The sequence below is a fragment of the Rissa tridactyla genome, chromosome 1 (genome assembly GCF_028500815.1).
Source record: "Rissa tridactyla isolate bRisTri1 chromosome 1, bRisTri1.patW.cur.20221130, whole genome shotgun sequence".
Taxonomy (NCBI): domain Eukaryota; kingdom Metazoa; phylum Chordata; class Aves; order Charadriiformes; family Laridae; genus Rissa; species Rissa tridactyla.
Genome location: NC_071466.1, coordinates 137,865,053 through 137,890,745, shown reverse-complemented (window position 1 = coordinate 137,890,745; position 25,693 = coordinate 137,865,053). Strand labels below are relative to the sequence as shown.

Sequence of the window (25,693 nt, the reverse complement as noted above, 5' to 3'; positions counted from 1 at the left end):
TGCAACCTTAGTAGCTGTAATGCGGAATATATATATTGAGTGTAATTTTTTCCCTTGTTTTTAAAGTATCAGTAATGGTGAAAAAAACCCTCAGAAATTCCACCATGGCATCATAATGAAACCTGCATGGGTCAGCAGCAGGGCTAGCACTTTTAGATCAAACCTACAGACCTTTGCCACTTTTTGCCAAGGAGGCAACTGACAGCAGCAGGAATACACCGTCGTTTGCTGTAGGAACCAACACTGGTAGGAGGGCATGAGACACCTTGCCATAACCCTGACTCATTTTGCCACCAGGTTGGGCCGCAGATGTATGTGACAGCAGAGGAAGGGCATGGTTAAGAAATCCATCCCCAAGTTCATGTCCTTCTCTCTCCACTTCTAATTGTGCCAGTCCGCAATACCAGTCTCTTTGACTAGCCTCCTTGCTCCAGGCTCTTCCTTCGACCCCCAAGTTTGAGCTCTTCTCATTTTTGCCTGTGAACAGGCAGACTCCTCTCCCATCCACAAGGCCCAGCAGAAGGGTATTCAGAGCACAGGAGAGACTACCTCCCTTCCTTCAAGCCTGTTCCAGATCTTAGGGCATTTGACATTTCAAGAGTTCAACACCGATGTATTGTTCTCTGTCCTGACAAAGAAATTAACAACCACAGCAGTAAAAAAGTAGAAAAGCTGTAAAACTATCAAAAACAAGTTCTTATCATGGGAAGTGTCTGGAAACCTGAAAAACAAGTGGTGCGACCATTCACCCCACAAAAAGAGCTTGTCATTTTTCCCGGATGCCTTCGATCCATGGTAGGTTACAGAACATAGGGACTGATGGCTACCTATAACCAGGAAGCTGTTTCTTTGCCCTACCAGGGGACTAAAAGCAGTGCCTCATTCCTGTCTGCCCCATAGCTGAGAAGCAGCACTTGTAATTTGGGGTGCCCTATCAGCCAAGAAATGACAGCCAGCTGGGCGATCTCTGCAACCCAGTGACTGGCTGGCTGGGCCAGCTGGCCAGCCTGCACACATTTATGAGTCTAGTCTATTAATCAAACTGAAACAGTTACTGCTGGTTGAATGAAGGTTGTATTGAAATTATACTGTATTATACAGTAACAATAGTTAACAATACAGTAACAGTTAACAATAACTTAAAAACTAAAGGCTTAAAATGTCTGTCTTTTGTAGTCTAGGGGAAGCAGACCTAAAGAAATTCCTCCAGGACTTCATAGTTCAATTTAATATGATCTCAACTTGAATTTCTAAAATAAGACAAAGAGAAAAGTAATGAAGCAAACGGAAGTGCCTTCACCAGATTCGAGAGGATGGGCTCTGAAGAAAAACGGGAACATTCAGGTCAAAATTTCTGGAAGATTATTCTCTTTTCCATCTTTTGGTAAAAAATTGCCATGGGTTCCTGGCACAAATCAACATACAGAAGAATTACAAGCAACCAACAAATCCATTGTGCAAGCAAACAACAAATCCCATTGTGTAGGCAATATTTAGGCAATTGATCACAAATGGAGACGAGAGTACTACCAAAAATGTGGTTTAAGGAATGTTACCAGGAACCAGTAACTTTGGGGGGGGAATTGTAAAAATCATTGTATGATACAGCAGACAGCATGGAAAGCTGAGGTATTGTAGGGGCAGAAGAAACATTTTGAAGAGCTGAAAGGGACACTGTGGAGAGCAAAGGGTAGTTTGGTGAGAGAGAAGCTCAAAGCATTGTCTATGGGGCAGGCACACCTCTGTGCTGACAGACTGACAACTCTAAAGTCCTACCTCCTCATACAGTCAGCTATCACTGCTCTTGACAGAGGAGATGTCAATGGGGACATAAAGAAGCACTACCATCATGACATCATATATGAAGAATCTGAAGCATTGAAAGGCTAAATGGCAAGAATTGTGGAAGGATGTAGGTCATTTTCAGTTACCTTATTGGGTAACATTTAATTATTGGTTTCCTCAAGTAAGTTTCATACTGCCAGCCTTGGACTGACTGAACCACTGTTGCACAGTCACAGGCCACAGCTCCTAGGAGGTCACCAAGCTCTAGTCTTGCCAAGCCATAACTCCCACCTGAAATGATAAGAGGTCACTGCTGGAGCGTGGGGTGACATTCATAGTAACAGTTACTCGACCGCCAGACCACTCTTTCTGTACCAATGTTAAGAGCAAATCCCAGCAAGTGATACAAAGCGGTTCTCCACAGACTGCCAGGGACAGCCATGGGCTCAAAACCAGTATGGCTGCAGGACCTCCATCTTCAGGAAAGCAATGGGTAGGAGATGGGCAACATCATCAAAAGATGGGGTTCTTCCATGAGGCAATGGCTTTTTCCTCAACTGGTTGTGAGCTTCAGAGCCACACTTGGTACCCAGCTCGCAATGGGACATTTAACTACAGGCCTTCTTCAGACCCTGAGAAAAGCTGACCTAACTGACCCATAAGGAGTCGCTCTGTGATAAAAATTAATCCATAGCTTCCCAGGACCTGAGTTCCACAACACCAAACGGCAGTGCCCAGCCTTAGTAAAGACTTCATCAGTCAACAGCAGTCATGGGTTTTCCAGCAAGCGGTTCCCCTGTCCTATCGCCCCAGATCACTCAAGAAAGTGGTTGACTCTTCCTGCCGCCCAGCCTCCTCCAGCAGAAAGCACCAGGTGACAACGCCTCCTCAGCTGCTGCGGTTTGCGGGCTCAAGCGTCTCCGTTATCTGCCCCTGCAGCATCTCGTCTAACAGGAAGCTTCCCCAGAGTTTTCCATCACAGGAAATTTCCTGTGGGGAAGCACTTAGTAAGCAAACAAAGAGTTCCTTGGTACGCATACAGCTGTAAGAAAAAAAAAAAAATGCTGAAGAAGTGCGGGTAAGGGTGCTAGGTTCCAGGACCCAGACTCTGTGAGGAGAACCATGCTACCTGAGAGGCTGGGCTTTGAAATCACCAGGTGAGATCATTATGCTGAAGTTGGGCTCGCAAGGCTGAAGTTCAAATGTTATGGTCAGCTGCTGTTTGAGCTCTCTGAAGAGTCAACAGCCTTAACGCTCCATTTAACACAAGGCTGCAGAGAGCACAGACCACAACCTCAAGCACCATTTCAGTGGCCTTTTCCATGGCATCTTCTCCAGCAAGGCCAAGGACTGGGTACAGGCAGAGGGCATACAATTGTCTTTACAGATGAAGTTGGGACTGCAGTCTAGGATGTATTGCCAAGTGTCCATATCAAGCCCGCTTTGCCATCACATAATAATGGGTTTGACACCGCCTGCCCACAAATCCCGCCTCGTGTAGGATCTAATCATGCTCTGTACATACTATTAGAAAAAATACATTTCTCTCCAGACTGTCCAGTTTCCCTATTTATAAAATCTGTGCTTCTGGTATCTTTTTCTTTCTCTCCTCTACTCTTTCTGCCCTTTGAACTACACTCATTTCTTCCTATTATCCAGTTGTCTCTCCCCTCCTTTTTCACTATAGCATTTTATGTTAGCATCCTGTATCCCTCCTCAGTCTTTGTCTCCTCACTTCTCTCTCCAGAAGCAGTTCCCCTGCACCCTGCAAGTGTCATCTCAAAGAGGTTGGGAAAGAGATGCACGTCTGCTAGAGGCAAAAGTAAAAATGACCCAAATATAAGGGTCTTCCATGCTGAACACCTGGCATTCAATGCAAGTTTCTGGCATCAGGCAGATTTAATGCAACACATGGGATATGGCTCAGTCGAAGATTTGAACTTGTCTGGGACAGTACTGACATGGGAAAACCCCGCTGGAGAGTACAGCCTGACTAGCAATGTCTCATAAATACTGCAAGGTACCAGGCTACAGTGGTGTACAAAATGCAAGGACCAAGCACATGGGCATGTGGGACCAAACCTGAAGAGGTCTACTTCTAGTGGCACCAAACCTTGGGATGCTCCCATCTACACCAAGTTAGTCTATGGGGTGGGCACAAAGTACAGCAGTATGAGAATCAGTGACCTGTAATTCTGCACCACACTTACTTGCTTGTTTTTTGGCTATGAGAGTAATCATCTGCAAGTAGACAACTCCGATTTAACGTTTGATCATGCAGTGGGTTTTTTAACTGTCTAGTTCAGGCTTGGCTCTTGAACTATATGACTGCAAAAGGCAGCACCGACTGTTTTCCACCCTATTCTAGTTAATTGCAGCTGTGGTAAAGGGACTTCTGCCAACACACCCACAATGCTCTGCTCCACAGGAAGTTCCCAAGATCTCTTCCTGCACAGGAAATTTCCTGTGGTCCAACAGACATTCCTCTTGGCTTTTATCACTCGCATACATTTGTTTTGGCAAATATCTGTTCTTAAGAACAACAAGAAACGGACAGAGCAAAAGCAAACACTGCCGTAAAAAAAAAAAAAAGCAGTTATGGTTGGGGTAACAACCATGACCAAATTAGCCTCTGTCACACATGAAAATATACACTATTGGAGCTGACTTGTCAGGTTTTCTACCTAAAACATTATTCAGAAATAAAACCTGTTTGATGCACACAGATGCAATGTTTTTAAGTTTTCGTAAGTTTTTCACACAAGTTTTCTTTGCCTTTTCAAAACATCTTACTGATGCAGTTTCCTAGAAATGTGCTAGGCAGTGTGAAGGGAATTCTGAATCTTTCCTCTTCTTGCAAGTTTCATGTAATTATGGCCCTAGTTCTGAACGTACCTCATCATTATTAACATCAGCAAAGTTAACAGAAGGAAATGCTCAAAAAGAAAAGCTTTGGTTATATTTCACCAGACACACCCTCTTGTAATCAAAGCCTCTCCAAATCCTAAATCATTGCTCATAAACACAAGAAAATCAACAAAATTTTGGAAAGAGAAGAGACTTCGGTTTCAAGTTTCCAAATTCTTAAAGTTATGAAGCCCAGGAGACACTGGGTAAGATTTTCAGATACGCTTTCATACTTCAAAATAAAGGTAAGGGCCTAGGGGAACTTCTAGAAGTGACCAAGATGGTAAGAGACCTACACTGCTTACACACTTCTGAAAAACCCAAAAGGCACCTATGTAACCTTCATTCACCAAGAAAAAAAAAAGTTGAAGAGCAAAAGATTTGGACTGGAAAATCTTTTTCACCATGAGGACACTCAAGCACTGAGGCAGGCTGCCCAGTGATCATGTGCAATCTCCATCCTTGGAGGTTTAAAAGACCCAACTTGATAAAGCTCTGAGGGAATTTGCCTGGCCTTGTAGCTGTCCCTGCTTTCTTAGCAGGGGGTTGGAATAGAGACCTCCTGAGGTCCCTTCTAATTTAAATTATTCAGTGATCCTTAATACCTCTGTAAATGTGACCCACTATCCTTTAAAGTCCTAATTTGACATTACTTCAGCCTATAATTTTTCTTAAATGGCAAGGGGAGAGAAAGTTAGAGCTTACTTTCCCATCTAAAATACAGAATTTTTGAATGAACTTCAGTGAACTAGGAACATAAAGGGAATAGATAATATCCTGTGAACTAGGTCTTCAAATAAATTCATGGAATCATAGAATCGTTTTGGTTGGAAGAGACCTTTAAGATCATAAAGTCCAACTGTTAACCCAGCACTGCCAAGTCCACCACTAAACCATGTCCCTCAGGACGACATCTACACATCTTTTAAATACTTCTAGGGATGGCGACTCAACCACTTTCCTGGGCAGCCTGTTCCAATGCTTGATGACCCTTTCTGTGAAGAAACTGTTCCTAATATCCAATCTAAACCTCCCCTGGCACAACTTGAGGCCATTTCCTCTTGTCCTATTGCCTGTTACTTGGGAGAAGAGACCGACATCCACCTCACTACAACCTCCTTTCAGGTGGCTGTAGAGAGCAATAAGGTCTCCCCTCAGCCTCCTTTTCTCCAGGCTAAACACCCTCCTCAGCTGCTCCTCGTAAGACTTGTTCTCCAGACCCCTCACCAGCTTTGTTGTCCTTCTCTGAACACGCTCCAGAACCTCAATGTCCCTCCTGTAGTGAGGGGCCCAAAACGTAACACAATACTCGAGGTGCAGCCTCACCTCTGAGTACAGAGGTACAACCACTTCCCTAGTCCTGCTGGCCACAGTATTTCTTACTATAAGACTGTTCTGAAACTCGGTTAGCAACTACAGTCCCATTCATTCCTCACCTCCCTATTTCATCAAGTGCTTTTGCTTGGTTTACTTTAACCTTCCAGCAAACTAAGGATAACAGTCAACAGCAGCATGAGGTTCCTTACTGTAAGCTTTTCCCAGCTTGGAAAACTCTACTGGAGAGTACAGGCTGACTAGCAATGTCTCATAAATCCTGCAAGGTACCAGGCGACAGTGGTGTACAAAGTTCTTATAGCTTTCCCAGAGTTCATCAGCCTGCATATATCACAGAATAGTTGAGGTTGGAAAGCACCTTCAGAGATCCCCTCCAAGTTCAACCCGTGATCAAAACAGGGTCAGTCAGACAGGTTGCTCAGGACCACATCCAGTGGGTTTTGAGTATCTCCAAAGATAAGAGATTCCAGATCCTTTCCGGGCAGCCTGTTGCGATGTTTGATCAGACTCCCAGAAAAGAAGTTTTTATGTTTAAATGGAACATTTTGTATTTCAGTTTGTCCCCACTGTCATCGCACACCACTGAGAAGAGTCTGACTCTGTCTTCTCTACTCTTTCCCATCAAATATTTATAGACACTGATAAGATACCTCCAAGCCTCCTTTTCTTGAGGCTAAATAGCTGCAGCTCTCTCAGCCTCTCCTCACTTGTTAGATGCTCCAGTCCCTTAATCAACTTCATGGCCCTTCACTGGACTTCCTCCAGAATGTTTATGTCCCTCTCATACTGGGGAACCGCAGACTGGACCACAGATATGGTCTCACCAGGGCTGAGCTGAGGGGAAGGATCTCCTCCCTTGACCTGCTGGCAAGGCTCTGCCTTATGCAGTCCAAGATGCTGCTGGCATATCTCGGAGACTGAGGCAGAACAAATGTTTCTAAGCTACCAATAGAAATGTTACATCCTAATATCAAACATTAGATCAGGTCAGTCAAGATCAGCATGCAGGTTCAGAGCCAAAGCTGCTTCTTTTCTAGATCACTAAGAATAAAGACCAAGTCATTTTTTTAGAGGTGTTTTGCTTTGGAGAAGGTCTTTGCCAAAAGAAATAGAAAAAAAGAAAAAAAAAAGAAAAAAAAAGAAGAAAAAAAAAAGAAAGGAAAAAAAAAGAAAAATCAGAAAATCCCCAAGGCAATGACAAGACTTTAGAGCTAACCTTGCTCCTGCAAGAGGAAGTCTCTTTGGAGAGTCACTAAGCAAGCCCTGATGGACTTTGCAGGTATCAGTGCATCACCCAGGCTTCAGCTATCCTCCCACATCATAGTGATGGCTGTAGCTTGCTCTGCATATACTCAGCCATTCAAGGCAGTAAGGAGAAGTGTCAGACAGTTAAAACCGCAGGTACTACAAAAGAGGTTTCCCATTTCCTAGGAAGGCAGTGTGACAGAGAACTGTCCTGGAAGATAGATTCAGGCCATGGCACCCACGACTGCCAGCTGGACAACAGTTTCAGTCAGTTCAGTGCTTTCTTATTGTCCTGAACGTCTAATAATGCCATGAAAGCTTTCATGATCTCTTTATTATACTTTGAATATACAATTGCACCATTTCCTGGAATATTTTGCTCCCTGGACCAGACAATTTGTTATGTTGAAAGTGCCAGTGTTACACCCTATCCAGTAAAAGTCATTACCCTTGCACATTTTTAAAAAAATCTGCCATGGGCACTGTACAATCTGTAGAGGACTTGGAATTTGATATACGGATCGTTTCTACATATGCAAGTACCTGGGGTTAGTTTCCATTCGGAGTTCCAAGACTTTTAGGGACATTTAGATTTGTAACAGGATTTTGTTTTCCCCATTACATCTCCCTAAAAATGTGCCTGGCTTCTCACTATTTCCATTCTTCTAAATTTCAGACATTATTTCCTCATTGGCAGCTCCCTATCTTCCTCTCCCATTCTCAGACAGTGAGACATAAAGGCACTGAATTTTAAATATATACTTAAACACACCCGTCTGCAAGTAAAACAGAGAAAGAAAGAAGAATATAGTGCAAAGTAGCATGGGGATGACTGCAGTTTCCAAAGTGGGCATAGTACATAGAATAGATAAAATGCGTCAGGTAGCCAGGATGATGACTGGCTATTTGATCAAGATCCATCTTTTAAAATCCACGGTAGGCAGCAACAAATTTCTGCAAATCACCAATAGTTGATGAAGCAGATGTATACACACACACACATTGAATGACCTAAAGAACTCCATCAGCACATCCAGCTATAAACCGAGAACGTGGATGTATTAAGTGCATATACTGATAAACCCTTCGCTCCTTCCCGCTGACAAAAAATAGCTGACTGACTCTGAGACCTGCTGTGATCTACATCACAACAAAATCCTTCTCGCTTATTTATCAGCTGCGGATAAACGAACACATCAGACAATCAATAAGTGAGAAGAGTTATTGGTAGGGTGACCTCATTCAGCACCTCATTCCTGTTTCAGAAAAACAAGACTCCTGGTGTTTAGAGTGAAGTCCTAATGGTCAAATCTTACTATTAACAATCATAACACTTTCTAAGACCAGTCCCCTGAATTGAAAGACAGAACAAAAGCTGAGACATGATTAAATATGTTTAGAGCTGTGAACAGGGGTTGTGTTGCAAGAAGTGCTCTCAGAGCCGGGCACAGTAATCTTGGAGATTACAGCCTGTGACTGCCAAAACGTGCCCTCCTAAGAAAACCACCAGGAAGTAGGCCTGGCAGAAGGAAAATACTATAGTATTTTCTTCTCTGCTCCTAACAGTATTTTGCCAAGAACTTGGATTTGTTTTAGAGTGAAGGAGCAGGACAAGACAGCTCCTGACCCATCCTCCAGAGAGTGACAAACAGAAGCCTTCACTAGCTGTAAACCCCAGAGGGATAGCATGCGGCTACAGAAGCCCGGTGCCACCGGAGTTCCTTGCCCTACTCTTTTATTCCCTGACACCATCCCACCCACAGCAATACCTGAGCTCAGTGCAGTGGTCTTCCGACAGTCCTAGGTGGGCTTAGGAAAAGTGTTCACGTTCTTCAGCCTCTCCCAGGCCTGGGATGTCACTTGCAAATAAGTTACTTGCTGCAATCTCAAAATTAATAACTTCAGCTATCTATTCTCTGCTTCCTAAAAGCTGTTACTATTATCTAAACCAAAAAGTGGCCATAAATCACAGTAGTAGAGGAGGTGAGCAGCCTCCCTCATAGTAGACCTAAGAGTTAAGGCCAGAACCTTCAGCATCCAAAGCACAGGGGTCAGCTTTGCAGTTAAAAACCATGATGCCCCTCATTTACGTGACAGCAGCTTGAGTGAGGCTGACTGTACAGTGATGACCAGCACCAGGGATATGAACTCCTGAATTTCAGATGAGCTTCCTTTGACAAGCTGCAGCGGACATCTTCTATGCTGGCTAGGTGTGTGGTACCTGCCTCTACATCCAGCTCAGGGGGATGTGACATTATTTGCTTTGTGTCATCAGCAAAAGTCAGAACATTGAGACCCAATGTTCAATGTTAAACATGCCCACGCACACACCCATACACCAACAATGCACACACGCACCAACTAATGCTTTTATAACGCAGCGAAACAAGGACCTTGCCTGAATAAAGCAACGTAGCAGTTTTTTTCCTGCAGTATACTTTAAAAAAAAAAAAAAAAGATGCTGCCCAGATACACAGTAAAGCAAATTGCTACACAGTTTATTGCCACTTGACTTCTTTTGATCCCCCATCACACTTCTAAGAAAGTGAAGTTGTCTCATTCTTCTGAGCTGTGTACTTTATTGATACCTATCCAGCTGCGGAGACAAGGCAGAAGGCTTTTACAATCACACAGCAGCAGGAGATTGAGACGTCTTCCCAAGGGGCCTTTTGCAGTCATGTTTATTCTAACTTTCCTTGGGATCATCTCAGCTTCCATGATTTTTAGATTAAAAGCGTTTCAGAAAGGAGGGGGAGGAAATAATGAAGAATCAGGGCTTTTTATTACATCTGATACAGCCTCACTCCTTTTCTCTTTTTCTACTTTGTGTGTGTATGGAATTTACAATTTAATACCAAGTTCCTCTGAGAGGACAATGAACCACAGTCAGTGTGTCCTGTGAGATTTAGGCTAAGGCAACAGCTCAAGGAGCTTTGGCAAATGTGAACATGTTTACAGGACTTCTCTCTGCCCCATACATCCTTCTAAAGCTGAAAACCGTGCCTTGCCAGGAAATAAGCTTCAGGAAAAATTGCTTCCTTGTCCTTTTTTTCCCCAGCTGCTCTTACTTTTGAGGAGTAGAGGCTTCATGCCTGTAAATCAGCTGTTTTAAAAAGAAAGGAAAAACATCATAAGTGATTAAGTACTGTTATCAAGTTGTGGGGAGTATGTTTTTCACTGTTTTGGAGAACACAGATGAGGATTACTGCATTCTGCATCCTGCACTATTGATGACACCTCTGCTCTGCGCTCACTGCTTCAGCTGCAGCTGGTGTGGGATAGCCAGGCTAGCTACAATTGAGATGCAAAAGACTCAATTTGACCCGGCCCCTGTGCATGCTAGCTCACTAGACTAAAGCTGACTTGGGGAAGCCCACGAGAGTGGTGTGAGCAAGCCCCTAAACAGGCTATTTAACTGTACCTCGCGCCACAGTTTTATGAGCACTTTAGGTTGGTTTAAAGTGGCACTGTCACAATAAATCAGTCCTACCTACTCCCATCTCGTGTTCCAGTTTTCATACAGCTCCCTTGAAACCTTGTTAGCGTTCAAGTAGCTGTACAAGCAGTGTGATCAAGGAAATGACCCAGGGAAAATAAATAAAAAAACCCCAAACAACCATAACTATTTTCTCCCAACATTAGTTTTAACCCAGCGGAATTTCTCAGTCTGAATATTTGCACAGCAGAAAAAGAAATTTTGCCAGCAGCCAGCATGCAGGCGAGAAGAACAGCCAGGGCAACGGAAGGGCAGGACTGGCATTTTTCATCAGTGGCACTACATTTCCCTGGTTTACAGTACTTTGGGAAGCTTCAGCCTCGATTTTCCCCTTCTCTGAAACGGACAACAGTAATAACAGTAATACCGCCTCCCTCAGGGGGACTATATGAATTTTGGAAGACCCTCAGCAAAAATGGTATTTGGGGATCTTGGGATGAACAGCATCATCACTTGCTTTTATTAGCAGCCAAACCAAGGACTACATTAGCAAATGATCTCCTGTGAATGACACTTTTGTCAAGGGTGTGGAATATTACCAAGGTTTTAATATTGCCTCTATGCCAGGTATAGACAATTAGCATGTTGTCAAGGTCTTCGACTCCTTAATCCTGCAAAATAATGTCAAACAAATTGCCACCGGCATACCAAACAATTTATTCATAAAAGAGGCTTAATCTCTTAATGGTTATTTGTTGAAGAGCGCCTTGCTGTGTTGAAGGGAATTATGATAGTTGATAGTTGGACTCCTTGTACATGTTTTGTTATTATTGTTTTATTGATGATTAAAGTCCTAACCGTGAAGGAAATGCTGGGGGGTGGAGTGACTGACAAAATGCTGAGTTTTCTAATTTTTTCATTTGTTCAGCTGACAAGTGGGGTTTTTCTTGGCTCCCCTCCCCCTTCTGATGCTACACCATTCAGTTAAGTTTTCTCTATCACTTTCCATGACACTTCCGTATCACTAGGGAAGTCAATGCTGTGGGAAAGCATGAAGGACCAATTCTGAAGTGTGGTGTGATCAATAAGGCCTCTACCATGTAGACTAGAGAATCACAGAATCACAGAAACTTCAGAGTTGGAAAGGACCTCTAGAGATCATCTAGTCCAACTCCCCTGCTAAAGCAGGATTGCCTAGAGCACATTACTCAGGACTGCATCCAGGCGGGTCTTGAAAATCTCCAGAGAAGGGGACTCCACAACCTCCCTGGGCAGCCTGTTCCAGTGCTCTGTCACCCTCACTGTAAAGAAGTTTTTCCGTGTATTTGAACGGAACTTCTTATGTTCTAACTTGTGCCCGTTGCCCCTCGTCCTGTCACTGGGAACCAATGAAAAGAGTCTGGCACCATCCTCCTTCAACCCTCCCTTTAGATACTTATATGCCATAATAAGGTCTCCCCTCAGCCTTCTCTTCTCCAGGCTAAAGAGTCCCAGCTCTCTCAGCCTTTCCTCATAAGGGAGATGCTCCCGTCCCTCAATCATCTTAGCTGCCCTACGCTGGACCTGCTCCAGCAGTTCCCTGTCCCTCTTGAAGTGGGGAGCCCAAAACTGGATGCAGTATTCCAGTTGTGGCCTCACCAGTGCAGAGTAGAGGGGGAGAATGACCTCCTTCGACCTACTGGCCACACTCTTCCCTATGCAGCCCAGGATTCCATTGGCCTTTTTGGCAACAAGGGCACATTGTTGGCTCATGGATAATTTACTGTCTACCAGGACGCCCAGATCCTTCTCCTCAGAACTACTTCCCAGCAGGTCCACCCCTAACCTATACTGGTGCTTAGCATTTTTCCTCCCCAGGTGGAGGACCTTGCACTTGCTTTTGTTGAACCTCATTGGGTTCTTCTCTGCCCAGCTCTCCAGCCTGTCCAGGTCACACTGGATGACAGCACTGCCCTCCAGAGTGTCAGCCACCCCTCCCAGTTTGGTATCATCAGCGAACTTGCTGAGGATACACTCTGTCTCATCATCCAGGTCATTAATGAATATACTGAACAAAATTGGACCGAGTATTGACCCCTGGGGGACACCACTGGTTACAGGCCTCCAACTAGACTCTATGCTGCTGATCACAACCCTCTGAGTTCTGTCACACAGCCAGCTCTCGATCCACCTCACCATCACCTCATCTAGCCCATACTTCCTCAGCTTCCTAATGAGGATGTTATGGGAGACAGTGTCAAAAGCCTTGCTAAAGTCAAGGTAGATGACATCTACGTCTCTCCCCTCATCCAGCCAACCCGTTATAACATCACTGAAAGCTATCAGATCGGTCAAGCATGATTTACCCTTGGTAAATCCATGTTGACCACTTCCAATGACTTCCTGCTCCTCAACGTGTTTGGAGATGACATCCAGAATGAGTCGCTCCATTACCTTCCCAGGGACAGAGGTGAGACTAACTGGTCTGTAGTTCCCTGGCTCCTCCTTCTTGCCTTTTTTAAAGATTGGAGTGATGTCAGCCTTCCTCCAGTCCTCAGGCACCTCTCCTGTTCCCCATGACCTTTCAAAGACAATGGAGAGTGGTCTAGCAATAACACCTGTCAGCTCTCTCAGCACTCGCTGATGCAGGTGCATCCCATCAGGGCCCATGGACTTATGAATGTCCAGATTGGCCAAGTGGTCTCTGACCCGGTCCTCCTCAACTGAAGGAAAATCTTCCTCTCTCCAGACCTTCCCCCTTGCCTCCAGGGTATGGGATTCGTGAGAGGCGGCTTTAGCAGTGAAGACCAAAGAAAAGAAGGCATTCAGTAGCTCTGCCTTCTCTGTGTCTTCCACCACTAGGGCACCCGTCTCATTCATCAGTGGGCCTACATTTTCCCTAGTCTTCCTTTTTCTATTGATATACTGAAAGAATCTCTTCTTATTGTCTTTAAGTGCAGTGGCCAAACTGAGTTCCGATTGAGCTTTGGCCCTTCTAATTTTCCCCCTACATAGCTTGTTATATCTTGATAATCCTCATAAGTTGCCAATCCCTTTTTCCAGAGAATGTAAGCTTTCCTTTTTTTCCTGAGGTCCAGCCAAAGCTCTCTATTTATCCAGGCTGGTCTTCTTCCCCGTCGGCTCGTTTTTCGAGACATGGGGATGGCCTTCTCCTGTGCTTCTAAGAGCACCTGCTTGAAGTATGACCAGCCTTCCTGGGCACCTTTGCTCTTCAACACTGCCTCCCAAGGGACACTCTCGACCATGCTCCTAAACAGGGTAAAGTCTGCCCTTCGGAAATCCAAGGTGGCAGTTCTGCTGGCTCCCCGCCTTGCCTCACCTAGAAGAGCTCGTTTATGTGACTTTGCCTCATCCATGGGCTAACCCTGACACGGAGAGGCCATCTTGAGCTGTGGGAACCTGTTTCACTCTCTGATTCCCCCAGGCCTGGCAGATTAGCCCCGAGCTCATGGCTACACCTACAGTTGGTGTAATGATGCGGGATGGATGCACATGGACAGTTCTTCACTGAGGACAGGACAGAGACCATCCGTTCATTTAACGGAAGCCACTGAATCACCACCAAGTGTTTATTTATGATCACTGCTAGCATGATTTGGACTCAAACCAGATCTATTAGCGTTCCTCTGAGCCAGCTTGTACTCTCTGCTCACTGTCCCCCCTCCCCTTTTCTCCCCCCAGGATGATCCATGACTGGAATAAAAATTGATGTTTAGTGGGTCTGTGATGTACATGGGTTTCATACCCCATCTGCTAGGCCATCTTTTGGGTTTTGGAGAAGTGGAGTTGGTGTGGTGCTGATCAAACAAAGCCTAAACAATAAGGACAGAATAAAAAAGTTAAAAAAACCCAACAGATAGGAAGACTAAGGCATACGGAACCCCATCTTCAAAACACATTTGAATTCCAGTGTGTTTGGAGGTACGGGAGAAGAAGGGGGAAAGGGATGAGTCAGAAAAAGCTGTTGAAGAAGCAGCTTCAGTTCTTGCAACCAGAGCTTATCCAGCTGAAGCTGTTCAGTGTCCCTGCCTATGGATGCATGAGAGATTTAGAGTCAGAGGACATGGATCATCTCACTGGAACAATTCCTTCAGTGCAGCCTGATACTCCCTCATCTATCTTCTTTATTATCTGTGCAAAGGAGATTCCAGTTTCAGTACCTTGTTTCTCTCACAAAAAGCACAGAATATGATGAAGCAGGACCTGGTCCAGGACAACCAGGGCCACAGGAGTAGTAGACTCAGACGGAACTTGCTAGTTTCCTGTAACCTTAAGAACACTAGAGAGCCTCATGGTAAAGAGCGGACTGGTAATAAGGGCTCTGAACCAACCCCAGCAACACTGTTTCGTTGTTTTCTAAAGCTCTTGAAGATACCTGACTATGAAAAGCTTGTGTCCTCCACTTACTATGGCTTACTTAAGCTGGAAATTTGTGTGTGTTACTGGACCAATTCTGTTGAGTCTCACTTAAAACAACCAGATAGCCCTCAAGTAACAACAACTTTATGTCTTTCCTAATTCAGTCAGTCTTCTAAAGTTGAAGACACCTCTGTGTCACTGCCAAGGAACTTGGCTTTTCAAAGACAGTTACTTTCTTTTAATAGTCATCTCTTTATACTTGTACGTTTAGTAGTCATCTTTACGTTTACCTAGAAAGTAAACAGTTGGAAGTCTATGATTGATAGAAACCACCCAGATCAGTAAACTATCAGTAAACTAATGTGAGGTAACAAAAGGAAAGTAATACATGTCAAGGCCTTTAAAATAAGACAAAAGATAAATATTGGTACTGGTCTCAAATACCAAAGCTTAATTCTCCTTTTCCTTTTACACAAGTTGTGCATTGCCGCAGATCTGTTCAATTGCTGTCCTTCTGCAATGACATCAGTAAGATCGAAATCACCTTTACATCAAACGTAGTCAAATCAGAGTCAAATATATTGCCTTTCATACTACAAAAACCCTGTGGAAAATACAAGATCTGAATTTGTTTTTTACGTGCTTGAAGAGAAATTTGCAACAAAATCCCACACAGGAAACAATGTCAGAGCTACTCTTTCTGAAGTTCCCAGCGTGCGCATTCACCACTAGAAGTACAAAACCAAGCCAACTAGTCTCGCTTACAGAAATTGTGCCAGAACATTTTCCAAAGTGCAGCCATCATCTTTGTCGGTGTACACAGGCTCTTGTGACCATTTTGGGGATGGACCATGGAGCAGAATTAAGCTGCCAACAACAATGTAGACACAGAATTCAAAGTCCTGATAACTACAAATGAGGAAAGATCTCCCTGGATCACAGTTTGTTTGCTTTCTGTGCTCTCCCAAGTTATTGTTGTATGCTACAGACTTGCCATCCATCTAGGGCAGACTTTGGAAACACAGATGTGGTGAGATAAGATATTACGGGGCTCCAGGCTCTCTCAGCATTGCTCAGTGCAAAGGCATGCTCCTGCATTCAGTTACCCTCCCTCTCAGCTCTTCTACACTGAAGGCAGGCCTGTTAGATAAACAACTAATTTTCAATGCCTTTTGACCCGTATTCCCTATTCTTCCATCTTCTTCAGACAGAATTATCGCTAATACTCTGGAGATAGTGGAAAGAAGCACTTTTCATCAGCAAATTTCAGAATATTTTCTAAAAATTAATGTGTTTATCCTTGCAAAGGACCTTTTTCTAGGTAGGGAAAGTAAGTAGCATCATGCAATAAAGTGTCACAGCCAGTAAAGGATTGCAGGAGGCTTGATAACCTGTAGATCATTAAACACAGCAAATGGGACAGTTTTTACCAATAATGCAAGCCTTGGGCAAACTCACGTAAGTGAAGAATGACACATAAACTCTCTGTTTGACAGTGAGATAAAGAAACCACATCCGTCATTCTGCTGATGAGCCTCAGCAGCTGATTATCACCCAATAAAATGTAAGAGTATATCGATTCATTCATATTCATTGACTAAGCCTTCAGAAAATCAACAACTTATGCTGCAATAATGTGTTTTGCATGCGTTTGTAAGTGACGTGATGTCAAATATGCCACTCTTCTGTCCCAATGCAGGTAGCTTATGCCTGGATCCCTGTTTTTCTTTTTTTCATAGAGCAGACTGGAGGTATCTTGCCTACACTCCCCTTTTGGTTTCACAGAAAACACCTACTCTATAATTCCCTAACTCCAGATGTAATCCTTTTGCTCATCTCACCTCTCTCTCATCTTCTCAGTCTCAACTCTAATCCCCTCCACAAATATACACACCTACAGTCTGCATGGGACAAAGATTTTTGAGGTATGTGATAACCATAGGAAAGTCAATAAATCTCAGGTTTTGCACACATCTCAGGCACCCTCGTAAACCTTGACTTCATCAAGAACTACAGATTTGTGCAAGTAAAGAGAGAGCTTTAAGGCCACGAGGCATTGGTTTAGAAGGGACCCCTAAGTGGATCACCCTTCAGAAAGTATCCCCAAATTGAATCCTCTCTATAATAATCCTGTTTAAAATAGTACCAGCTCCATCAGCTGCTTAGACTGCTTGAGCCATTAATCCTGCTGGATGGCTCTTGTAGAATCTCTCTCCTCCGACAGCTATACACCTTACATATCCTAGGTCAATTTGTTCATGACCATTACTGGTTTTTGTTTTCATTCATGCGAAGTCAGAGGTTGGTACTGAGTTTTTACTTACCTTAATCACTTAATTATCTTAATTTCTCTAAGACTCATCCCTGCCATAGTTGAGCACCGTTATAATAATGAAAGCTATAGTACTGAGAGACGAAAAGGTATTCTGCCCTTACAGGCATAACATGCGTGACAGGGCCTGATGTGAATTTATACAGTGGAAACACCAGTAAAACAATACAGCCTAGTAATTCATTTATGGGAGCACACCTAGGATATAGCCTGGTGGGAAAGCTTAAGGTTTCTAGGTGAGAATATAACATTATTTGATTTAAGTCCACAGCATGTTACTGAAAGCTGAAGTGCAGATCATTGCCAGGTTGGTGCCTGTGTTGCATCTTTCACAGAAATCTTTGTGGTGGAACTGGAAATTCTTATTATATCCTAGAGGTAGCTGTCATCACAGACCATACAGAATCCTATGGAAGTACAAAGGAAAATCTGTAATGCACTAGGAAACACTTTAGACTCTCATTGCATAGATTTAACACCCATAGCAGCATTGCTTATATCTCCCTCTTTGTGCTACTACTTTGACTGAACAGTAAATCTCATGCACTAGCCCTCCAAACAACCCCTGTGGTTTGGCACCGCACACAAACACTTAGCCAGGTACTATTCATACCCACTTCTGTGTTCAGTCAATGAACAGGGAAGAAGAAAGGTATATTTATTCTCTCTGCTCCAACAGCTACAGAGAGTGCACAGCCCTACAATGCTAAGGCATCAGCACTCACGTCTATTTAGTAAGTCAAGATTGTTTCTTGAAATTGTGCAATTCAGCCCATGGAAATTTCCTTGTTTGCATAATTCTGCCATGTTGATATTGCTGGGGTTAAACTCAAAACAAAATGTTGCACGATGATGATTTTAAAACTGAAAAATCTCATTTGGTAGAAGCAGGGGGGGGTGGATTTTTCTTTCTTTTTTAAGTTGACTTCCAGTAAGGCTTGGAGGTCATTTTGAGTTGAACAAATTGCAGTCACAAGTCATGCTCTTCTGAGCATAAGCAACACAATTCCCAGAGTCTTAGACATAACAGCTCAAATGGTATTTAGAAGTTCTGGCTCATCCGCTCCCAGATTTCCTGGACACTGGTTTAACCCATGCTAGAGAAATCTGAATTAGTAGTGATGGAATACAGGAGTTCAATTCTACCACTCTTCTCATTCCTGCCCAGAATTTCCTGCACAAAACTCCACCCTTAACCCCTAGCCAGGGACGACAGTTTTTTAAGGGCTGCCACTCACTAGTAGCTAAAGCATCATCCTGATTTTCATGGGAAATCTGACCGATCTGCTGTCATGCTCGTTGTGCCTCTTTTTTTGCTTCTCTTTTTCCTTCCTGCATTTGAGGTTGTAGCATTAAGCTGCATAGCTGCATTACTGGCAATGGGATGGCAAGCAGGCTTTGCTTTTGCTTATTTTGTTATATCAGAATAGTTTAGTATTTTCCAATCAGGGCCATGAATCTGTAGCTGCTAATGATGTAAACAGACTCAGTGATGGTGGGTTAAAAAAGAAAGAACAAGGGAATGTCGAAGACCTGTACTTTTAAAATACTCTTGCCTTTTCAAATAGTTAACAGAAAAGAGCTACTTCTAACTGGCGAGTTTTCATTAGTCAATGGTACGTCACAAATGGCCTTTTCCAGGAAATGTGTAATCAGGGCACTCCCTCGACTCATACTGGATTTAAAAATAATAATAATTATTTTATATGACTAACTTCCTTAGAAAGGAAATTTCCCTAAGAAAAATATTACTTTGTGTCTCTTACAGTTTTTCACAGGTATAAGCAATTAGCGCTAGCATGAAGAGAGAGATCACCTCTCTTCACCTGCTTCAGAAAGGCTAACTTGTCCATCCCCAGAAAACATTTAAACCAGTCAGTTATGGTCACAGTAGTCTAGTTAGGCAGAGCTGAATCTCTGACATGTGTAAAACGGACAAGGGAAATTCGGGTGACTATGGTTTCAAGTACTCCAGCTCCCGGTCTGTATGTTTTGAGACTACTCTTCAGGGTGAGCCTGCCACAATTCCTGCCGTACTGCTACAGTCCCAAGGCTGCTGAACTGAGAAGACATTCTGTAAAAAGGACAAATACTTCCTTTTCAAATTCCAGTTTGTGGATTTCAGGGAGTCTTTTGAACTATTTCCAAGAAAGCTTCGAAAGATAACTGAAAAAGTAAACCTACTGTCAATATGCCTCGCTTAGCTATACGCTGGTTGCCCTGGAAAAAAATTAAAAGAGCAGCATTGAAAAAACCCTGCAAATTACTAAAGACTACGAAGAGCCTGACTTTGTCTATCTTATCTATGCCTTATGATGAATTTTAATCCAGGATTTCACTCTTAAAAAAAGTAGTGCACTGATTCGCTATGTTATCCACGCTGTAGTAAAGCGAGGTATGTGGGGAGCTGCATCTTTTTTCACCCTCTCCCTTCAAGTAACATTTGTTCAAATACAGAGAGCGGACTTCCTGGAGAAAATCATTACATCCCTTCAGCAGTTAAGGAGTTAAGCATTTGCATATACAATCAGGCATAGAAATTGAAAACCCCTAAATAGGGATTGTGCAAGAGAGGAAACTCGTGTCCATAATTTTCACTTTCAACCTCAGGGTCCTCCATGCAAATCCACTTTCTCAAGGGAAGAAAATGCAGCTGGTGTAGAGCTGTCTCTGATGCCATGTTGAAATGCTGTCATAGTGACAGCCTGGGCAACGTACCAACTAGCACTGCTGCACACGTAATTCTCTCTCCCTCCAGATCCCCAAGAGATGAACCTATCTCAAAGTTAGGCTCTCCCAGGGTTGACTGAAAGCTTTATTTTATTCTTAATTGAATAACTCCCTCAAGACAAACATATAGATATTTAGAGGAAGTCAAACACAGTCAGAATGTTTACATTTCTTTCCTGTTAACCTTTCTTGCTGCAATAGATCTGCGATTGTAAATTACACTGAGGTGAAAAAGGAAGCATTTCAAATGATCAGGGCGAGATCCAGCTTGATAAAATACCAGTTACTCTTCGGACAGCCGGCGAGTCAAAGCAGTAGAAGAATCTGAAGAATCATATATTCCTTCCACAACTTTTCTGAAACCAAATCTTCTGAGTTTCAAAAACATTGCACATACTTCATGCAGCACTGTAGGAGAAGCAGGCAGTGTAGCGATGGAAATGCCTGCAAATACTTGATATAATCACCCCACAAGCAGAGATTTAGAGTGGTCTGAGTTGCTGTAATTCAGAAGACAGAAACTTAGCTGAATCAAAGCGAAATGGAGGCTGAAGGCCATCCTCCTATGGGCAAGACTGAATTGTCTCACAAGGGAAGTCACAGAAATTCCACAAAAGCAGACAAGCATATAATGAAATGAACAGGTCTGGAGGGGGAACGTGTGCTATACCCCTTGCCATCTCTAGCTTTCTTATTTCAAGCAGAAATACACACTACACAGAGGGACAGAGCTCAAGATAAGGCACTAGAACGTCACCTGCAAGAGGCAGGGAGTAAGATGCATCCTACCTCAGCTCTCCGGTCTTTCCTTTGCCTCAAAGACTTTGCATTGTAGGAGCTATTCCTATGATATGAATAATTACCTACAATTTATTTAAACTCCATCACTGCTAGTTTTTTGCTGATCAGAGAAATCCCTATTGACCCACTATTGCCAGAAATGAAATATAAGATTTCCATCTTCTACCAACCCAACAAGAACGTCTACTAGGAATCTCTGGGCTTTCCACGTGGAAGTAAGAACAATACCCTTAGAGATCAGTCGTGCGGTTGTGATTTTCATGTCCTTTTTCTACCTCATTTCCTTCCAGCACTCTTTTGATATCATGCCAAGAACAAACAGCGTGTGCGTTTAAAGCAATAAAAAACCAGTGTCCTCCCACCCGCATTTTACTGGAACTCACTATCATTAAGCTGAACAGTGAGCTTGGAGTGGCACCTGGTTAACAATGCAAACCTTTGTTACAAAAAAAAGCTGTGGTGGAACTGTTCTGTCCTACGTGCAGCTCAACAATTGTGGTCCCACTCAGATTTCCTCCTGGCGTGGCTACGGCTGCCGCCATTGCAGGATGTTACCTAGATTTTAGTTCTTAGTAGATTAGAAGTTTTCTGTTTAGTTTTCACTTAAAAAAAAAAAAAGGCAACAGAAATGAGGTCCCTGTTCTTTTTGGGGAACGATGAGAGATTGGGAGTTCACAGTTTGGGAAGGAGGGAAGGCAAATCCCAGAAGTAGTTGAGCTTGTGTCAGGCACACAAAGAGAGAGGCTCACAGCACCCTAGCCTAAGAAAGAGGCAGGCAATAAAACAATGCAATGAAGTTTCTTTAGGTGGAGGTTAGCTGAACAAAATAGATCAGCAAGGACAGAAAGAGGAGCAACTTAATGCAAACAGTATGTGGCATGTTGATTTTAATCATTAATTTAATGCTATCAAAAGGTGGCGACAGCATAAAAGTCCTGAGCCCAGTGTTTATTCACCCTTTGTAGTCAGACTGCCTGGTACACTTCTGGGTGCCTCACAACTCAAAACGAAACAAGCTGACTAGTAAGCCTGCCCAACGTCCCACACAGGGCTCCATCCAAGGTATGTCATCCACATTAGGCAAATGCTAACAATTTAGCCTCTAGCCCTTTCAAGCTGAACAGGCACTGTATCTGGCGTGGAATCATGGCTGTTTCTGAGAGACCATCCTCAACTCCTCATCTACCTCTAGAAGTAATGTAAAAATTACCAGGTGTCTTACAAAAACAGATTTAAAGCAAAGTAGGCATTTCCATACTATTCTTTGCTGATCTCTACCTTGACTACAGAAACTGTCTTCTTAAAACCAGTACTAGTTAAAACTATATTGAGCGTTGCCATTTGAGTATTTCCACACAACTTTTATCACTTTAGGAAAGACAATACCTCAAAATGCAAGCCATGGTGAGGATCTTTCTGCTCTGAACCGTTTAGTTTTCAACCCAGTCTGGCCCAATGATACACCTGAATGAAGAAGAGAGTCCAGTACCACACAGCAGAAGTCTGTTTCTCCGAGGACCTCCCGTATGCTGTAGCTCTGAGACTGGCATGTCCCTAGTACAGGCTTCTCAGGACAGATCCTTCCTAACTGTCATTTAAGCAGCAGCACCGTCTCTTCGGACCACTGTAACACAGACCTGGCCACAGCACAGCGTCAGATTTGCCTTCATGGTGCTGTCATGCATCGTGGGCATGTGCCGTGCTGTGGTACGCCAATCAAAACAAGCAAAGTTCTACGCTTCAGACTTCACACTTTGCATATCTGCACAATATGAGGAATGACTACACATTGATATTGATGAGATGATAACTGCACAAACTAGTACTGGAGTCCTGTTCCTTGAATACCTCCAGGACTACCAATTCCAAGAATCTGAAAGTGAGGCAACATGCCTTCAACAAAGAGAAGGTAAAAACTGCCAAAGCTAAAAAAAAATACATCATATACATATGATCACATTCATACATGTTTTTGTTCAGGGTCCTTTGTATCTGACTTGAGCCTTGTGAATCACCTTTGTTAGCTTTTCTTTATGCAGGCCAGAAACTTGCTCTAAAAAAAAAAAGAAATAAAAACTCAAATTCTGTCATTTACACGTGACTCCAGCAGATCTATTTTTAAGAAAAACTTCCCAAAACTGCAACACTCACTATAAAATAATGCAATGTTCTGCTGGAGATCTGAGTGTTTAAAAACTCCTAAGAAACTCTCTAAGTAATGGCAAGGGGTAAGGCCTTCATGGCAGAACAAGGCACATAACGCACACCAATCCAGGGCACTCTTGCAAAGAATTAAAACAGCTTTAATTGCCAGCTGAATAGGAGGAAGGGAATAAAGGGAGAAAGGAAAATGCTGATGCCATACTTGTAGCAGTGCACGTCAGACCACTTCGTGGAACTAGGTACTGTGGGCAGAATCACCCATCAAGTTTACAGACAATATAGTTGAGACAGAGAAAGGTGACGTTAAACTCTTGCTTGTTTGTTCTCCCTACCCCTCGTTTGGCAACCCAGTTCACCTGAGCTCGCACCTACAGGCACTCCTGAGGGCACAGAGACCCACAAGTGCTCCCATTCACTTTTCAATAGATTGGGATGGTGCAGAGCAGGGAAATAATATCAGTGCCAGTTCATGTCTGTAACAGCCTGAGCTCTCTGGGGATGCCCTCCCTCCATTGTGTCTTGGCTGGGATAGAGCAAAGGTCCTTTTTTCCTCTTATTTAACAGGAAATAGATATCTGCAGCCCTTCCTCCCAGCTATTTTCGTGACCACACCAAGACATTCCTTATTATATGCACTGACTTAAACTCTGCTGGTACCCCTAGTTTCTCCTTACCACAACCGCATCAGCAGCCACGTGCCATTTCTAGGACCTACATCTGGGGTCCCCACTGTGGCAACCGGCACAGCAGGGCTTAAACCAGAGCTGCCCACTTCGTAGGGAAAGGAGTACCATGGCTCACCCATTTAGCAAACCATCTCCAACATCACACCCTGTTGGTTGAAGGGGACTGCAAAAGACAGATGAGAGGGCAGCAAATAGCAGGGGAGAGGGAGAGGGAAAGGGGGAGGGAGGGTAGGAAAGCGAGACGTACAGGGAGGAAGGCTGGGGGGAAGGATATGCTCCACTACGGAGAATCCTGTCAGGATGCAATTTATTTTCATTCTGCGCGGGAGTATAATGGTGCACTGCCTGAGCTCTCTCAATAGCTGTTTTGAAGCGAACCAGGCTGGTATGTCTTTAATTTATCATTTCATTATGAAACGGTTTCCCTTCCAAGAAGCCTTCAAGTCAGGAAGCTCTGTCTGCCCACACAGGAAATTCCTTTGCAGCAACTTCCCCAAAAAGGAAATTTCCCTCAGAAGTGAGCCCAGCTCATGCCTTTGAGCAGAGCTGTTTGAAGAGACTCTGGCATGCAAGCCCCGCAAACACCCCTGCCTGCTCTCTGCAGCCGGCGTGCCGGCATCAGCGGCACTGCCCTTGCACAGGCACGTGGAGACCCCACCGCACACGGCCCTTCTCCTGCTCCCCCCTCCCCAAAGACAGCCAGAAGCATTCGGAGGAGACGGGTTGCTGAGCTTTTAGTAGCAAAAAAAATCTACCTATTCAGGAGAGAGGCACAGGGCACACAGAGACAGCTGAGAAAGAGCAGGGGAAGAGGAGGGGAAGCTGTAGAAAAGCTTCCCAAATGACCAAATTTTTCCCCCTTGGAAATCAGGGGGAAAATTCGCATCATATCTTAGATCTCTTCTGATGGCATGCCGGAGACTGCACTCCGTCCCTCACACAAACTATGGCTTTTATTTAATGAACTTTTGCAGTGAAGAATCTCAAGCAAAGGAGAAGGGAGGGGAGAATACAGAGAGGGAAGGGGGGGAACCACATTTACAAAAATGAATCTCACAGACATCTTGTGAATCACTAAGTGGGAGAGAGCCAAGAACATCCAGGCCAGAGTGAATAACAACATACGGTATTTTATGAAGCACCTTAGCAAAGGGGACACAGATCAGAAGCACTGCCAGACTTCCAGTAAGTTTTTAATTTACCATTTCAAATCACAAGTAATACTGAATAATAACTTTTTTAAATGACTACGCCCAGAAACCCAAACTGTTGTTTGGGGCAAGAGAGGAAGCAGAACTGAAATTCATGTTACACATTATATGGATGAGACAGGGCCACAGAAAGGGCATGGGCTGAACTGGATCTTGGGCTGGACGACAGCAGGAAAATTAAAGCGACCCTTTGATGGCATGTGGGAGAAACAAATGCTAGGGATAACAGAATCGCGTACAGGGGTGATCACAATCCTCTGGAGGCCTATAGGCTAGGGAGAGAGACCCTCCACGTTTCCCCCTCAGTCTCAACTTCAGAATTTGTTTTTCAAATACTTGATGTGGGAGATCTGGTCCTTGAAGCTGAAGCTCCAGCAGGTGGCTGCCTGCCCTCCTCTCCCATTCCCTCCTTCACCAGATAGCTTTACCCTGTTCTCTCGCCAGCTAATTTACATGACTTTTTTTCTATTGCTGCCCTTGGCATTACATTCAGCGATTCAGTCAGCTGTTGTGTAAAGAGACTTTTGTCAGAATTGCTTAAAGGCAAATCCCCCCACTTAACTTTTATCCGTGGCCTCTAGCTGATGAGTTAGTTATCACCTAAAAGAGCCCTCTGGCGTAGCATATGCATACTGAATATATATCTGCTTGGATGGCATCCACACTACTGTCAAATCACTGGAGATGATTACGAGATGGGGTA

The 25,693-nt window shown here is 43.8% G+C and overlaps 1 protein-coding gene across 7 annotated transcripts in view; it reads right to left on the bottom strand.

Moving 5' to 3' along the window:
- ETV6 (ETS variant transcription factor 6) overlaps nt 1-25,693 on the bottom strand; it is a 143,098-nt gene that overhangs the window by 54,012 nt on the left and 63,393 nt on the right. Inside the window, exon 2 of one of the 7 annotated variants that reach the window (XM_054218755.1) lies at nt 10,397-20,629. The exons of the other annotated variants lie outside the window; for them this stretch is intronic. Coding sequence (XP_054074730.1) covers nt 11,903-13,567 — 1,665 coding nt within the window. The 5' untranslated portion in view covers nt 13,568-20,629 and the 3' untranslated portion in view covers nt 10,397-11,902. Of the gene's footprint in view, nt 1-10,396; nt 20,630-25,693 lie in introns of those variants that run through there. 7 annotated transcript variants of the gene reach the window in all.